Raw genomic sequence first — 17,464 nt, 5'->3', positions numbered from 1 at the left:
GGAACTGAGACACCATGAAACTGAACTGGTTTCTCTCCCTCTGTTTGCACCTACATAATTCACGTTTGAGGCATCCAGAAAGCTCATGTGCTTTCATAATCCATGCACTCTGCTTTTACATGGTGCAGGAGCACAAGTTCCTCCTGGCTCATGAGCTCAGAACAAGGGTTAAAGCAGCCAGCATCTGCAGCCAAGGTGGGAGCTGTGCCATGGCATGGTGACCTCCAGGCAAAGATGATTGTGGCCAAGCCCAAGATCCAGCTAGGGAGCCCAAGCACTGATTCTAGGGCTGGAGCATTCGCAGCAGTATCACCCAGTCAGGAGCTGAGGGTCCAGGAGCACACGAGAGTGGGTGGAGGCCCAAGATGAGGATGTTCAGAGTCATTGATGCCCATTTGTACACTCAAGGCCTTGACAGCTGATTTCTTCTCCTCAGTGTGTTCCTTGCAGGAACACATCCACTCGAAAGGCTGAAATTGCAATGTGGGGATGCTGCCCTGTGTCATCATAAGGATCTGTTTACAGAGGATGAATGAACTTCAATGAACAGATTGGAAAAGCACATGAGGGAGTTCATACATCATGATCTGGGCATCAAAATGAAAATATTAGGTCTTTTATAAATATCAGGAATTAAAACAAAGACCTCAGCACACCTGACAGCCAGCACATACTCCAAGGGCTAACAAGTCCACTGTACTGGGATGGAGTAGGAAGCAATTGGGTTAAAGACTCCAGACACTTGCAGGAATGAAATTCTGCAGGGACAGAGCAGACACCTTGTCACTGTCCTTGGGCAATAGCTGTAATCTTCAACAACCAACCGAATATTTCCACCTAGAGCTGATGATGGCTGCAGAGAGAGTTAGACTGATATATGCTCTCTTTCTGTGGGTACATTTTAGATTTTGCTCCTTTTCTCTGCAGGCTGGGATGAGCTAAAAAAAAATAGCATTTACAAAAGAAATACAAAAAATACAAAAAGAATCAAACATCCTGTTTGTTCTCTGTTTCAGCTTTCAAGCACACAGTTACAGGGGTCTTGTCCTTCTTTCACACAGAGAAGAAGGCTGAAATCCAGCAGTAGATGAATCTCTGTTTGAACAAAGAAAAAGTGTTTGTCTTGGGTGCACCTGGTGAAAGCAGATACCGGGACCTGCTGTGAGGATTGCACTTATTTTTAAGCCTGGAATGTAAAACTCACTTGAGGATGTTAGACGTAGAATTTTCTCCTTTCAGATTTGCCAGAGTATCTGCTTTTGAGTCTCTGCTGAGGACAGTTCTTAGGTCAGGACTTACCGTGGCTCACAAAGAAAAACAGAGAACAAGCTGATTCAACCCCCTTCACTGAAAATCATTTGTTGACAAATACATTTTTTCTGTCCAGATGCCTTCTACTTCTTGCGTAACAGCACAAGCTGTACCCTGCAGCTCGTGTGTTGGATCTGGTGCCAGGCAGAGCTCTCCATCCTTTAACTCCCTATACCCCTTCCCTGTTTCTTTCTTCTGCCAAATGCACAGGTCCTCTCTCTTGTTGCTGCATCAGCCTTCTGGTGGCTCTCAAAATGTGTGAAAGGCAACCACTGTCGAACAGCACGGGACAGAAAAGTCCACATCAGTTCATGAATCCTTTTGCTTCTCCTTCAGGAATCATAGAATCCTTCAGGCTGGAAAAGACCTTTCAGATCAGAGTCCAACCTTTAATCCATCACTACCAAGTTCACCACTAAACTATGTCCCTCAGCACCACATCTCCACAGCAACTCGGTGTCTTTCCCACAGTGGGGAGTTCAAAACTGAATGTGGAAAGTTCATCTTGGGAGTTTTTTGTGGACTTGAGTATCTTCCTTGGAAGGACAGAATCCACTTGTGACTGAGAGCAGAGCTCAAGTGAGATACTCTTTTGCTCTCTGCTTTATCCTTCTCCTCTGTAGCCCATACTGATTGTAGCACTTTCTGCTCTTTTCTTCCACAGCATGTTCATCAGTTTTGTGGCTGTTTCATTTACACTAGGCTGTGTGAGAATTTCAAGGATAGGTGCCTCCCAGCTCTCATTCATTCAAAGCCATTAACATAAGAAAAATAGATTAAAAAGTAAATTCATTTAAAAAATCACTGATTATATGACAGATTTCTTATGAGTAGGTCCTGTAGCACTTTACAAAGGTGGACTAAATGCTCATCATCACACTTCAGATGAGGAAGACAAAGCAAAAAGACATTAAGTGATAAACCCAGGGTTTCATAGCAGATAAGACTAATCTCTGAGAGTCAGACTATTGCTTTATTCTTTATGCAAAATTTCTTTCCATTTTCTAGTATCAAAACACCTTTGAAAAAAGTGGTCCTGACTTGTCGTGCTTTTTGTGAGCTTCTCTCCATCCAGCTGTAGTGAATTAAATGTTGCTTCTCACCATCAGTTCAAAGCTGCAGTTCGCTGGCAACATTCCTGAGAATTTTGTTTAATAGTTGGAAAATAAAGACTTCATTCCTGGTTTCCATGATGTGCAATTTAAAAGAAGTATCAAGTGTACCCTGTTACACCTAGTATCTTGCTTCATCAAAAGTAGTAACTTTGAAGTCCCTAAGTCATATGTTTGAATGGAGAGATGGAGTATCAAAAACCTCACAGGTGATAAAATTATAATCTTACTGACATCTAACTACTTACAAGCAGAATTGGTTGTATTCCCTTCTTCTTTTTGTTTTTAAAGAAAACTAGGCTTTGAGGTTTGTACAAGAAGCACCATCTTAGAGACATGAAGGTTTCTAACTCTTGTAGAAAGTTGAACACAGTATTCACTGATGAGGTCCTTATTACTTTCCTTTAAAAGGACATCTCTGAAAAGAACCATCTTAAACTTTCATTTTATCCCTATGGGAAGTTACAGCCAGAAGAATCCCACTTCAACACAGAGGACTCTCAGCTGTCCATGGAGAACTGGGATGTTTCACCATTTTCATGGAATCCTAGTGAGCATAAAACCCAAAGGGCTTCAGAGAGATCCTGATCTACGTTCACACTCTCAGAAAATATCTGTGAGACACGAAAAGAGAGCGATGGAGGCAAGGCTGTGCTCCCTTCTGTGATACTGATAGTGCAAAGGCTCCAGATGTAAAAGAGGAATGAGCATCACAGACCAAGGCCACAGCATCCCCCAGGCTTGCATAATAGAGATATTAAAAAAAAAACCAAACCCACCTCAATCTTATGAAAAATGTCTATACACTTAATGTAGAATTATATTTTTATTCCTAAGAACTGCAGGTGTAGACATAGCCCAGAAAAGCTACAGATGGTGCCTAAGATCAACTTTACTGACTCATATAAAAAATTACTCCACTAGTGAACAAGGAATGATCTATTTAGCAGCTACACATCTACTGTATGTTAGAACATCTGTTCTGTACGTGAATGTAACCTCTTAGGAAACAAAAAAAAGGTTGCATGTGGTGAGGTTATCAGAGATTTCTGATTATTTTTTTTTCTTTGAGAAAAATTTATCATCTTTCTATTTTAGAAAGCATTTACACTTACTGATTTATGTTTTCTTGAACACTGCTGATCTTACATTATTCTGTGTCTCTTAGCATACATGATTTATCAGTTAATGGTCTGTAAGCAAGAGAGCTCAACCTACAAATCTAGCAGACACTTCATTTTGTACTATTTTAGGTACAGCAGCTTAGTGAGTTTGCAAACTACCCATCTATAATTGTGTACCAATTCTAATGTGAAAAGAAAAGCTTTTCCCTGAAAAAAAAAAAAAAAAAAAGAGAAAGAATTTGGTGGGGTTTGCCCTACCATAAGTTAACAGCAAAAGGGTTTTGGATGTTCTTGATCACAACTGAAGATTAAAGGAATTTCTGCCTGTAGCCATGATGTTTGTTTTGCACTTCTCAGTGTTCTCAGGTGACATTCTCATATAGAATCTGTATTCCACCAGCTTCAGCACCCTTAAATGGTCAGCAGAGTTAGGACTTGGCTATGGAATTTCAGAGGATGCGGAGTCAAATTCATCCTGCGTTAATGACAGTGAGGTGACAGCAGATTCCTAACGAAGAATAGTTCAGACAATTTTGCTTCTTGAGCTCACTCTAACCTCAGAATTTAGAATAGGAAGGACTGAAAATTTATTAACACTTTTCAAGTGGTAGCTGGGTGAAACCCTGGAGATAACAGAGACTAATTGTGCTGAGATTCTCTACCTGATAATTGTCCTCTAAGCTAGCACTTCAAAGAGACAGCCTGTTGACATGACAGCTCTGTTTGAAGATGTCTTCTCTACAGAGTGTCTTCACTTTAAAATCCACCACCTCTCTTACTTAACAGGTGTTCATTTGTTTTCTCTGTTCTCCCATCCCACCCTGAAAGCAGCGTGTGCTCTAACACAAATTTAATTCATATTGTTCCTCCCTGGAGCTCTGTGAAGGCTGCAACTACAGCATTTGTGTCTCACATGCCTACAAAAGTCCTCCAAAAAATGTTTTCAGGGCATTTATATCCATTAGACAATCTGAGTATTTCAAATTCGAGATATTTTCCACACTGTAACCTTAGGAAAATTCCTTAGGCTGGAATTGTTTTAATTATCTTTTGATAGGAAACACGCATTTAAATCCTCCTAACAGCTTAAAACCCCAACAGCTTAGCTGTGGTCTTTTCATGCTTCAGCTCCTTGTTTGTTAAATTGAGGTAAAAGTTTACTTCTCCAGGGGGTATTAGGAGAATTAAAACTACACAGACTGGTTCTACAATGACTGGACAATACAGACAATTTGCTAAGTGTCTGTTAGAAATGAAGCCATTATTTTACTCTCCCTAAGGACTGGCTGCATATTTATACCTTTTTGGAAAATATTTTCATATATCTTTAAAACTAGAAGATTATTTATTTCTGTAACAATACAGATTCTCTGAAGGTGTTTTGCCAGCAGTTAATTTATGACCTGCCATGAGGTGCAGCTTTAAGGCAAGTGCAGAACAGGGCTCTTCACTACTCCTTTTCAAGTGCTCATTTGGCCTCTTTTAAGGAAGATGCTGCGTATACAAAGTAATTAATTTTCCAATCCTAATATTATCATTTTGAATTCAAAAGGGACTCAATTAGTCATCATTACAGTTTAATGGCCTGAAACACTTTAGTGTTAATAAGCACCCAAAAAAGTAAACTCCTACCTCTTGTAATTTAAACCATTATAGGATGTTTTCAATAGAGAAGATAATTTAGGACAAATAGAACTTCATGTCTTAGCTAGCAATTTCATAACAGCAGTAGGCAAGAAAATTAAAAATCTCATTATGCTCTTTGTATCTTCATGAAATGTCAAGAAATTATGCTCAGGATCTTCCTAGTCTGCGATAAAGGTGATGGAGGGGAGTGAGCATGCTGTGTGATATATTTTTCCCTGATTGGTAAGGCGAAACAGAAGTATTTGTGGATTTTTACTCTGTTGTGATGCAAAAGCTAGTCTGGCCTGTCTGGAAGTGACTGGCAGTATCTTCTTCATTTATACCAAGCTATTTTTGAGAGGAAATGGCAACTAGATAATCATCATAGCTTTTATGGGCCAGGAGAGCAATCTATTGCTTGTTGGTTTTACTTCAGGTCTGTGCATGATTTTCCATGTGATGTGATGAGGCTTGCATGATGGTGTAACCTCACATATAAGGACTTCAACCTGTGAAAGCAAGCACCAGCCTAAGGAGAAGATACTGAAACTTCCCACAGCATACCCAGATCTGCAGGCTTTTGTGTGGCAGTGATTGCTCGAGAGTAGAAGTCAAAGTACCTGAAAGGGGCCTGCAAGAAAGCTGAGAAGGGACTTTACACAAGGATCTGTAGTAATAGGATGAGAGGAAATAGACTGAAGCTTGAGGAGGGCAGTTACAGGCTGCAGATTGGGAAAAAAATATTTCCAGTGAGGGTTGTGAGACACTGGAACAGGTTGTCCAGGGAGGTGCTCAAGGCCAGGCTGGGTGAGGTCTTGAGCAACCTGGTCTAGTGGAAAGTGTTCCTGCCCATGGCAGGGGGGCTGGAACTATGTGATCTTCAAGGTTCCTTCCACTCTATGAATCTAGGAATTCTATGGATGTAAGTTAGAGAGCTGTTTTTACTAGACTCCTGGAACTTAATTTCTAAAGGATTTACAAAATTAATGCAGAGCCTGTGTTTTATGATCATCGACTACTGCGTGGTTGGTTTATGGTTACAGCTGAAGGCTTTGACATATGCTTATCATGAAGTGCATGAACAGGGTCTTTTTTTCCTCAGTGAGATTACATACATATTTACTGTTTGTAGGATCAGGTCCAAATCACATTACAGACAATTACATTTGTGCCTAAAAAGACAATAAACTTTGACTGTTTCTCTGGTTGTATTGAGATATTATTATATTCTCAGCCCATAAATTCCTGTTGGTTTATATGAAAACCTGTGTTGTTCTGGAAACAGTTGACTTCCTGCAGCTGATATGATATCCTCAGAATATTAATACCCTAAATATATACACAGAACATATGTATTCAGCTACACCATTTCCATTCTAATGGAGGGATGGTACTGAGTGGGCAGTTGAAGAAGCGTTCTATTGGAAGCATCTCTCATTTAGAGTACAAATTACATTACTGATGGGAAAGAAAGGTTTCTCACCAAGAAAAACAAAAATCACAGCAAGGGGCACTGTAAAAATGTCATGATGAGTGTTGTCTTGAGTGAATGTGAGTCTGAAATGTTTTTTCCCCTGTGAATTCATCAGCTAAAAAAAGAAAAGAAAAAAAAGTTCTTGCATTAATATATTTTAATTAATTCTGTGCTGGTTTATGTACACTGAAAAACTAGAACTGATGGTTTCTCTATATGTTTAGTAATCTATATGACCATTATTATTTCAGTATTTCTGACAACTTCATAGATGTTTTCACAAAGTCTGAGCAGTATGTAGAATTATTATCCTATTTCACTGTTATGGGACTGAGAGAAACTGTGGCTTGTCTTCACTGAGTACCTACATGAGTCTATGGTTAATACTTGATTATTGATTGGGCACCCAAATAATTGCTTAGCTTCCTTTTAAATAATGCTAGTCTGATCCCATTGGATTGGACTGAATTGGACTGAAATTTAAGTGCTGCTCTTAGGGGTACTCAAAATTATGGTGTCTGGAGCTTGAATAACATATTGAGCTCATCACTGTGCATAGGTAGCTCCAGTGCTGCTGATCAATGCAATCACTCTTTGTTCAGCTCCAGTATTTTGGGCAGAATAACGAGAGCCTGTTAACTAGGTTTGTAGTGAAGACAAGCCATTAAGAAACTTTCCCAAGGACATAGAAAAGAAAGCAATCTGGGACTTCTGAATCTCCTGTTTTCTGTCCAATATCTGACCTAAGACCTTATGCAGGGACAATGTTGAATGATTTTATACTGATGCTAACAGGCAATCATTCTTCTGCTGCCTGTTTTTCATTAATGACAAGCATTATTGAAAAAACAAAACAAACCCACAAACATAACAACCAATAATCCCTCCCCTGATGATTTGTGAAGGTTTCCCTTCAATGGTAAATATTATCACTGATGATGTTAATGAAGACATTAGTTTCACAGCATCTGAAGTACTGAAACACTCCACTGTTAACTAGCCTAGTGGGGTTTATGCTAATGTAAAATGTAATAAAGTAGAGGCCACTATCTCTTTAAGCTGAAAGAAAGGAAACTTGTTTCTACTTCCAAGGGATGCCTAGTGTGTGCTTATCTAATTGACTGTGTATTTTGTCTAGGTGTTGAGGGAAAGCTAAGAGAATGAAGGCTCTAAGTCCCCAGTGGAAGCATGATATGGCGATGCAGTGCTGGTGCTGAATTGTTCTCTCTGATGGCTCTATGGGAGTGGATAGCCCTGAGTCTTCATTGCTGGGTTTTAGCGGTTGCTGCTGTTTCGGATCAGCATGCCACAAGCCCCTTCGACTGGCTCCTCTCTGATAAGGGACCCTTCCATCGCTCACAGGAATACACAGATTTTGTGGACAGAAGTCGACAGGGATTTAGCACAAGATACAAGATTTACAGGTATGAAGCAAAGGGAAAGCAATTACAGAGGTACCATCCTTAGAAGTTGTAAATTATCAAGAGGGGTTTCCTTAAGGGAAAGTATCAGCTGTGGGAATATATCCATAGACCCCAAATTCATTGCTGAAATCTATGGAAGGCCGTATATGCACTGTGTACTATGGAAATGCCTGTTTGTCTTCTCTCTGTTTTGTTTAAAGAACTTGTGGTGATTGATGATGTTGCTTTGGAAAACGTTGTTGTTTGCTACCTACCTCTCCCCTGCCCTCGTGACATAAATATGTCCCAAAGTATTCAAACACCACCTTTGATTGCAGAGGGCTAACATGGAACACCTTTTATCATGCAGCAAGATCCAGGTCAATTGCTTTCAGCGTGCCTCATGAGACTTTAAGATGGAAATTGTGGCTCCACAGATACCACTGGCAAAGCACAGACATCATTGTACAAATCAGGGGGTTTCAAAAGTGACTCCAAAACTTTGTTGGTTTAGACTGAGGTTTTGAGAAGCAGTTTTCTCATCCCCAAGGGGCTGAGCAATAAGAGCCACTGTGAATATAACAGAAGTTGCAGAAGTTTGACCCACCACAAAATTTGGCAGGCCCAGCTCAGAGGAAAACAGGGGAAGGAGTCAGAAGTGTAGGTCTGCTTGAGAATTTGTGCCTTGCTGGGGAATTGCTTTCCTGATACATTGGTAACCTGTCGGTTTCTACTCCTTTGAGACAGCACTGGTGAAATATCTTCCTTAGCATTTGCAAGAGGTATAAGTCAGTAACATCAAATAGGTTTATCAAGGACATGGGAATGAAAAGAAGAGTTCAGTCTAGTAGCAGTGACCTAATGGCAGATAGAAAAAGGGGGAGAAATGAAGGGGCATGAGCGATTAAGGACTGAGAAAACAAATCTCTGAGCAGAGAGACTTTTTCACTTTGTGTTGTTATAGATCCCTTCTGGCAGCAAAGACCAAAGAGTGGCTGCAGGGCAATTCAGGACAGATTTTTAGCTTCCCTAATAACTGTCTAAGGTGTTATCACAGACCATTTGGGTATGGAAAGACACACACTGAGTTCATTCAAACCCATGGAACAGTTTGTGTGAATTGCATACCTGATTTCAACTGTTACTCCCAAGTGGTATCCAGCTCTAAAAGAAGGTAAGAGTGATATATGCCTGCATGTATAGTATGTTTAGTTCAGTGTCTGTGGTCTGTGGCAGAATTGCTGGTCCCAGCCTGTGAAGATTTTGTTTTTAAGGAACTTGCTTTCTTCTCCTTTCCTAAATGCATGCAGTAGAGGGCACTCTGTTGCAGGTCAATTTTGCAGTGGGTTCCTTTGCCACATACACAGAAATTAAAGACATTTTCAAAATAAAGTGTGATTTGGAAATAGGCTTGATGAAGTGCCTTGTCTTAACAGAGCAGCATCGCCCAATATTTACTGTGTTTTAAAAGCCAGCTGTCAGGACCAATAATGTAAAGCCAATAATGCAGAGACTGAGGCAGCATATTTTATTCCTATTATTCTGTATTAGTCAACACTGAACCAAAATTATCCTGCTAAAAACATGAAAGATGGAATTGTATTTCATTTCAGCTCTTTCCATCAGCTCTTTGAGATTTTTTTTCCTCCTCTTAGCCATCGTTACAGAAACATTGTGAAGTTTTATAGATCTCCAATCATATTACTAATATTTATTTGGGTTTGTGCAAAGGTTGCAACTGACTTTAATTTACACAACCCTACAAAAAGTGTGCCCTGTGTTTATTTCAGAGAATTATAGACAGACATTCCAGACCAGATTTGATGTGGCCATGGTCAGCCTGATCTAGTTGGAGGGGCTCACTGCAGGGGGATTGGATAAGGTGACCTTTGAGGGTCCCTTCCAACCCAATGCAATCTGAATCACAGAATGCCAGATCGGAAGGGACCCGAAGGATCGTCTGGTCCAACATTTCTAGGTGATAGTGGAGTTGAAATGAGATGGGTCAGCATCCTGTCAAGCTGAGTCTTAAAACTGTCCAATGTAGGGGAATCCACCGATTCCCTTGGGAGATAATACCAATATTTATATCCTCTGCATATTCCCTTCAAGAAACAACACAGGAAATCATGAGGCACAAGCTACCTGGAAAAAAAAAAGAACAGCTGCATTTTATGATGTAGTCCTCCAAACACAAACTTCACTGCAGAGTTGCCTTGTAAAATATGGTTCCATTAGCAAGTAGTGCAGAACATGGTGACCTTGTTACGAACCATACACTGTAAATTTAATCCCTGTTGCTTTTCTACCAGCTTTCCCAGGCTGAAGGATCTGGAATCTAATTGGTCTCTTCATTCCCTCACCTATCTTCTGCCTAATGAAAATGATCCCCCAGAGAAAGTCCTGACTTGAATGGAGAGGTAAAGAAGGGAAAACAGGCCTGCACTGACTCAGATGGGAAATATTCAGAAGGAAGAAAAGTGCTAGCAGTGGGGTCTCCTTTCCCTTTGCTCTTCACTTCAGCCCTTAAAGCCCACACCTGAGACATGACGGAGTAAATGGGGTGGAAAGTCACCTCCTTTGATTTTGACGTTCACTCCTGTTCAGAATTGATGGAGAGGAAGCAGAGTGAGATGTGTAATATGAGACTCCAGCAGACTGTGTCCCGTTTTTGAATCCTTTCTTGTAGGATCTTGGGGTCAGAAAAACGACTGAAGACCTTTTTTTTTTTTTTCCTCAGAGGCACAAATATAGTAAGTACCTGCAGACTAGGTAGAGATGTGCCTCTCTTTTGGGATAGGAGCTGGCTTCAAAAGAACTGGTAGGATTGTGACAAGCATAGAATCATAGAATGGTTTGGGTTGGAAGGGACTTTTAAAGGTCATATACTTCAGCAACTAGAGCAGGTTGCTCAGAGCCCAGTCCAACCTGATCTGAAATATTTCCAGGGTTGGGCTTTCTACCACCTCTCTGGGCAACTTGGACCAGTGTTTCACCATCCTTATAGTAAAAAAAAACAAAACAAAACAAAACAAAACAAAACTCTTCCTTCTCTTTAGGCTAAATCTCTCTCTTTTAGTTTAAACCCATCACTCCTTGTCCTGTCACAACAGGCCCTGCTAAAATAAGTCTCTGCACCTTTAAGTACTGAAATGCACCGGGAGGTCTCCCTGGAGCCTTCTCTTCTCCAGGCTGAACAACGCCAATTCTCTAAGCTTGGCCTCATAGCAGAAGGCTTCTAGCCCTTCCATCATTGCAGTGGCTTCCTCTGGCCTCGCTCCAACAGGTCCATTCTCGCTATGCTGAGGTCTCCAGCACTGGACAGAGTACTCCAGGTGAGGTCTCACTAGAGTGGAGTAGAGCAGCAAGTAGCCTCTCTCTTCATGTCTTCAGACCGACAACATCCAAGCCATACACAGAACATGACTGCCAAAACCTAACAAGTTCTACTGCCCATGAGAAGTAATTCTGAGTGATCTGCCCGATGCTGTGACTAAGTGTTAACAATTAACTGCAATCAAATTATCTCAATAAAAAAGAATATAAACCCAGCTGTGAGTTGCACACACTGCACACAGGACTCAAAAATGTATTGGGGAGATTGCAGCAGGAGACTGCAGTATGACATTTGTGTTCCAAACAGAACCATTATGCAGTGACTAGAATGATATTTTGATTCCTACAATTTCTTCTCCTCCTTTGGCAGCCTCAGGAGTAATAAGGTAAAAAAAAAAAAAATCTCAGCTACATAATTAAGTTCCCAATTTATTTTTTTTTTAATTTTGAAGTAGCATTCCCTATTGTCATCAAGTTCATATTCAAAAGCAGAGAAAAAAATGCTTTTGATTAAATCAGATAATGCATATTTCTGTAAATACCAAAGTGCCCGAGCTGAAGTCCTTTTTTCTGCACCATTGTTTGACACTGGTTTGAATGGGACCAAGGTCATGTACAGTGGACCCATGAAAGATATGGAATGATTAAAATCAAGATAATAGGGCAGAGAACTGGAAAAGCACATATTGGAAAGAAGAGAAAAGACTATTAAAATGAAGATTACTTGAATCTTGATTTGCTCCTTATTTTACTCTTGTCATTTACATGGCAGGAGACAGGCTGATTTTGAAGTTCAGCTTTACCTAAAGTTATATGTCAAGTGCTTTCCATAAAATCCAGTAGCCTTATTTTCTTTAATCCTTGCATTTAAAATGAATAGAGTCCGATTTTTAGCTGAAAACAAACAAGTTAATTGCTATATGTTCTCTGTGCTTGCATTTCTCTTTTCCAGCTGCTGCTGGGGCAAATATCAGCTGCTTTGTATCCACTCACCCTGGACGCTATAAATAAGTATTCACCTGGCCATGAATGGTATAAATTGCTGAGATCAAGCTAAAGATTGGCACAGAGCCCAGTTTCGCAGGAGAGGGCTGGACTTAAGCATAATGCATTTTTTGAATTTACACTTTGCCTTATCTCCCAAGCCATGGATAAACTACAAGAAATTAGTAGTAGAAAAATCTACTGTCATCTATATTTTAATCTATACAGAATCCCAGCATGGTGGGTATTGGAAGGGACCTCTGGAGATCATCCAGTCCATCCCCTCTGCTAAAGCAAGGTCACCAACAGCAGCTTGCCCAGAATCACAATGGCTAGCAGGGTTTGGAATCTCTCCACAGAAAGAGACTCCACAACATCTCTGGGCAGTCTGCTCCAAGGCTCCAGCACCCTTACACCAAAAAGGTTTCTCCTCATCTTCAGGTGGAACCTCCTGGATTCCAGTTTGTGCCTATTGTCCCTTATCCTTTCCCTGGGCATCACTGACAAGAGTCTGGCTCTATTCTCTTGCCCTCGACTCTTTGGCTCTTGCTGAGCATTGATCAGATCCCCTCTCAGGCTGCTCTTCTCCAGGCTCAACAGGCCCAGGTCTCTCAGCCTTTCCTCCTTACAGAGATGCTCCAGCCCCCTCAGCATCTTAGTAGTTTCCACTGGACTCTCTCCAGTAGTTCCCTGTCTCTCTTGAAGAGTCCAGAACTGGACCCAGTACTCCATATAACCTCACTTGAGCAGAATAGAAGGGGAAGTAAACCTCACTTTACTGCTTGCCATGCTCAGCTACATCCAAGGGCAAACGAGTTGCTTGTGTCCTCTGCCATGCTCCCCAAGAAGAAGTTTCCAGCATTAGAGGATAGAGCTGTAATAGGCAAAAATATCTGTATTGATGTTTTAATCAGGTGTTGCAGAATAGTAAATTATGCAACCAAGCTTGTTATAAGTCGGGAATGTTGGGCTGCTTATGTCAGTGATGCAGCAGTGTGGCATTCCCTATAATCCTTCAAAGGAAATAGACTCCTGCAGGAGAGGCAATAATCACCACTGATTTGGTGGCATTCATTGCACCCAATCTGAGCAGAGAAATGCCAGGAAAGCACCTGGATGGCTGCTGAAACCCTCTACAGTGTTGGGAATGCTGTGTCAATATTTTATGGAAGATGGCTCCTGTAGCTAATATCAGTAAATATTTTGGCAAGGAAAACCGAGTTTATAATTTGTTATTTAATGCACAATGGGTGCACTGTGCCTCTTATGGAAATCAGCTCCCCAGACAAAGGGATTTAAATCCAAATAGAATGAGATGAGAGCTTACCAGGATGGAAAGAGTGATTGTGAAATTATGCAAAGAACCCACATTGTATCAGAAGAGGTAATTTCTACAGAGATAGGGAAGCATTCATGCTATCAAATGAGGTCCTGAGGAAATCTCCTCAGGGATTCTATGTAGTTTTGTTCAAACAAAATGATTTGAAATCTGAAGCAGATGTGAAAAATCAGGAGAATGGAGAAAGTAGCTTTTCTTCTAAGGCAGAAATGTTTGGCATGTTTAGGAAAAAAAAAAAAAAAAGAAAGAAAAAGAACCAGAGAGCTGAAGGAGGATAAAATGCATGTCCTAAAGTGTCACAAACTATTTAAACCAAAAGCCATCTCTGTCATAAAACCAAACTGGTATAAACTGGCTGTGAATATCTTCAGGCTGGCTCTTCAAAAAACCTTTCTAATGATTAGAGTAAACCAGTGCTGGGATGTGAGTTACAAAAGCTTACCAGTGCTATGGATAGGGGAAAAGGGTTCTAAGGTGAGGTGTGCTTACAATGGGGTGCTCTAGCATTCAGTAGCCACTCAAATCCTGCACTGTAACTGGTCAGCTTGCTTTTGGGAATTTTCCATTGAGCCTGGTGGATAAAAGGTGCAGTGATCAGCTGGCTCATCATTCTCAGGGTGTTTACAAAAGACTATATACTGAATGCACAAAGTCCTCCTCTGAAATCCAGTGGCTCATATGCTGGGGACAGAGTGGAGCAGCTCAAAGAGGGTTTCTGGAATTGTGAATTGCTAGATTTCCACTGGAAAACTATTTGTGGTTCAAACAGGTGATGTTTTGGTCCTGAAGAATTAAATAACCATAGTTTCCTGTAGTGGAAGAACAGTTTAATTAAAAAAAAAAAAAAAAAAGGAAAAAAAAAGAAGTAGGACATTTTTAAAGACTGTCTGGATCTGAAAAATACTGATGAGTTTAATTTCTGATTGTGATATGCCTGATGAGCCTCTCTTAGTCTAGTTAGCTAAGGGCATAACAAAGACATGACATAAGTGAAATCACTTTGCTGAAACTGCTTGCATAAGAACATACCTGAGGGAAATAAAAGCTTTAAATGACCATATTTCCAAGTCCAGCAGTACTTCTTTTCTCCAAAATCATCTAATTTCCAGCCCTTTGTTTCACTTGCAAATCTCCTCCAGAGCAACACATCTTTGTTTTATCTTTAGTGCCTGAAGACATATCAGGCAGTGATGCTTTACAATTAGCAATTTCTATTATCAGACTTGTATTAGTTTCTTGATCTGTTTATCCAAGGGATTCTCTGGAAGGTACATGCTCGTGACAAGGTGGGAATAAAGGAACAGCTAATTTAAGCTGAGAAGCTACATGTGCACAACAAAGCATTTTAAAAGATGCTTCCAGATGAATCATACCTGCAGCCCAGTCTAATTTACCAGTAATCTCAGGGGGCTGGCCAGTACATAGAATGGATGTTCACAAAGGTGGAGCAGCCTTTTGCTGATGCTCATATGGCTACCATATGGCCTCCAATGGCACTGGGATGACAAGGGACCTGTCAGAGGGATACCAGAGGTACCAGAGATGCAGAACAGGACTGAAGAGGTATTTAGATTGGTCCCCACAACATCAGGTCTGCTCCTGGTAGGAATATCTCCACAGGCTGTGATAAATGGACAAGGGGCAATGGGGGCAAGCTGGAGCATGGGAGATTCCATGTGAACATAAAGAAAACCCTGCTCACTGTGAGGGTGACAGAGCCCTGGAACAGGCTGCCCAGAGAGTTTGTGATGTCTCCTTCTCTGGAGACACTCAAAACTCACCTGTATGTGTTCCTGTGTGACCTGCTCTATGTGATCCTGCTCTGGCAGGGCAGTTGGAGCTGATTTTTTTAAGTCCTTTTCCATCCCCTAACATTCTGTTATTCTGTGATTATGTGCGATCTCCAAGGGCGATAATGAAGGAATCTGAGCTACCATAGGGCAGACAGACATGAGGGGCTCAGAGGTGGGCAGGAAGGACCAGAGAGAGGTAGGGACTCCCCAAATGTCCCTGTCTTTTCAGCTGTTGTATACGTGTCACTCAGCACAGCAGAAAAGTAATCTGCTGTAGGGAAAAGGCCTCATGAGAAATCATGCTCACTGCTAACACTGATCCACATCAGCCCTTACTCCATCTTTGGAGACCTTGGTAAAGCGTGACCAGGACCAGGTGAAAGAGAGTGTTTATAAGAGAAGCTGGCTTCCTACAGAATCTTGCTGAAATCTTGATGACCAACACCAGATTTATCAGTGAGCCTAATCCCACAGCATTCAAAAGCCTTGAAGTTGTTTTACCCCTGACCAAGATCAGACCTATCCCATATCCCCTCGCTCCATTTGGTTGGCTCAGTATTAAACTGCTGGGTTTCAAAAGAAGGATAGAGTTGTCTTGGTGAAAGAAACAAGCGCTCATGCTGGGAAGTATACTTGGGAATGATGCTGGCTGGGCCAGCAGGATTAGGAGTGTTCTCAGGAGCCAGTTTGACAAGAACACAAACGTGTTTCAGCTTGGCAACAAAAGAGAATATTGATGCCAAGATTGCCTTCTGTTTTTTGTGGGGTTTTTTGGTGTTTTTTTTTTCTAATACACTGCAGAGTTCTGTGTTTTGACAATGTCTCTTTGTATTTCTTCTTGCTTGTTTGATGTATTTAATCACTGATCCCAAGGAAACTCAAATGACAAGGAGAAGAGGAAATCTTATTTTTTGTAAACATTACTGTAATACATTTCCAGAATAGACCCACTTTCAAAATCCAGTATTTTAAGGATAATTATGAGATCAAATCTCCTACTGATATGTTTCCCTAGAACAAAGAACATTTATTTAGAGAATATGATGTGTCATCATTTCAGTTACTAAGTTCATAAATCATTTAGTTTGCCCTAAAAAAATTAGGGTAATAGAGGCTGTAACTTAATGGTTTCATGCAATCACTGAAGTAGTATAAAAGCTGTTTAACACTAATAATAGAATCATTCTTCAGTCAGCAGGATAGTCTGCCAGGATCTTGGGCATGAAATCAGGTCGTTTTCATTAATTCTTTGAAGATTTTTGGTTAGCTTGGTCTTTGTTCTTTCATTTGCCCTTCTTTTTCATTTTTGTTTCAATATCCCCTGCTGGTACTATCACTGACATTCAAGATGCAGAGGATTTCAAATGCCAATGACTTTCATGAAGGGGGGAAAAAAAAAAGAAAAACAATTACCAATATTTCTTTTGGTTACTGAAAGAAAAAGGTGGGGCTTTATTACTTGAATCAAGTTACCTGCTTTCATTTTTAACCTCTATATTGTTACTTTCCCTTACCACTGCTAGGTGGGTGGCCATCTCCAAAGAGAATGGCTTTTCTTTTTGTTCAGATATGAAGTCTATATGGTTGGCACCTTATATCTTACACAGAGAACAAAGCTGAATATCACAGAACCCTTTTCTGTATAGAAAAGCAGTGGTATTGATTGGAGCCTGTAATGCTTTGTGCAGAAGGGGGTTTGTGCCTTTGCCGTGCAGAATAACAACGGACACCAAATGTGCTCACTCAAGGATTTTTGTCATTTTCTTCTACTATCATTGACTAAAGGTCATGGTCAATATCTCAGAATTCCAATCTTGGTTTTCTTCTACCTCTGACTGATTGATTCTACAGGTTTTACTCATCATTATGCTGGTTGTGAGGTTTTATTATGTAGCTACAGTTTCATCCCAACAGAGACCCTTGTGAGGAAAAGCAATGCTTCAGAATAATGTCTTGTTGCTT

The 17,464-nt window shown here is 40.6% G+C and overlaps 1 protein-coding gene across 2 annotated transcripts in view; it reads left to right on the top strand.

The window, feature by feature from the left end:
* Positions 1-7,835: 7,835 nt before the first annotated feature.
* The window catches only part of BRINP3 (BMP/retinoic acid inducible neural specific 3), a 202,853-nt gene continuing 193,224 nt past the window's right edge, over positions 7,836-17,464 (top strand). The window contains exon 1 of one of the 2 annotated variants that reach the window (XM_054384346.1): positions 7,836-8,071. In XM_054384346.1, coding sequence (XP_054240321.1) covers positions 7,836-8,071 — 236 coding nt within the window. The remainder of the gene's footprint in view (positions 8,072-17,464) is intronic. The other variant, XM_054384347.1, reaches the window with a different exon arrangement.

This window comes from Indicator indicator, chromosome 10 (assembly GCF_027791375.1).
Source record: "Indicator indicator isolate 239-I01 chromosome 10, UM_Iind_1.1, whole genome shotgun sequence".
Classification (NCBI taxonomy): domain Eukaryota; kingdom Metazoa; phylum Chordata; class Aves; order Piciformes; family Indicatoridae; genus Indicator; species Indicator indicator.
Note: the sequence above shows the minus strand (reverse complement) of the source record. Positions and strands in the feature narration are given on the sequence as shown.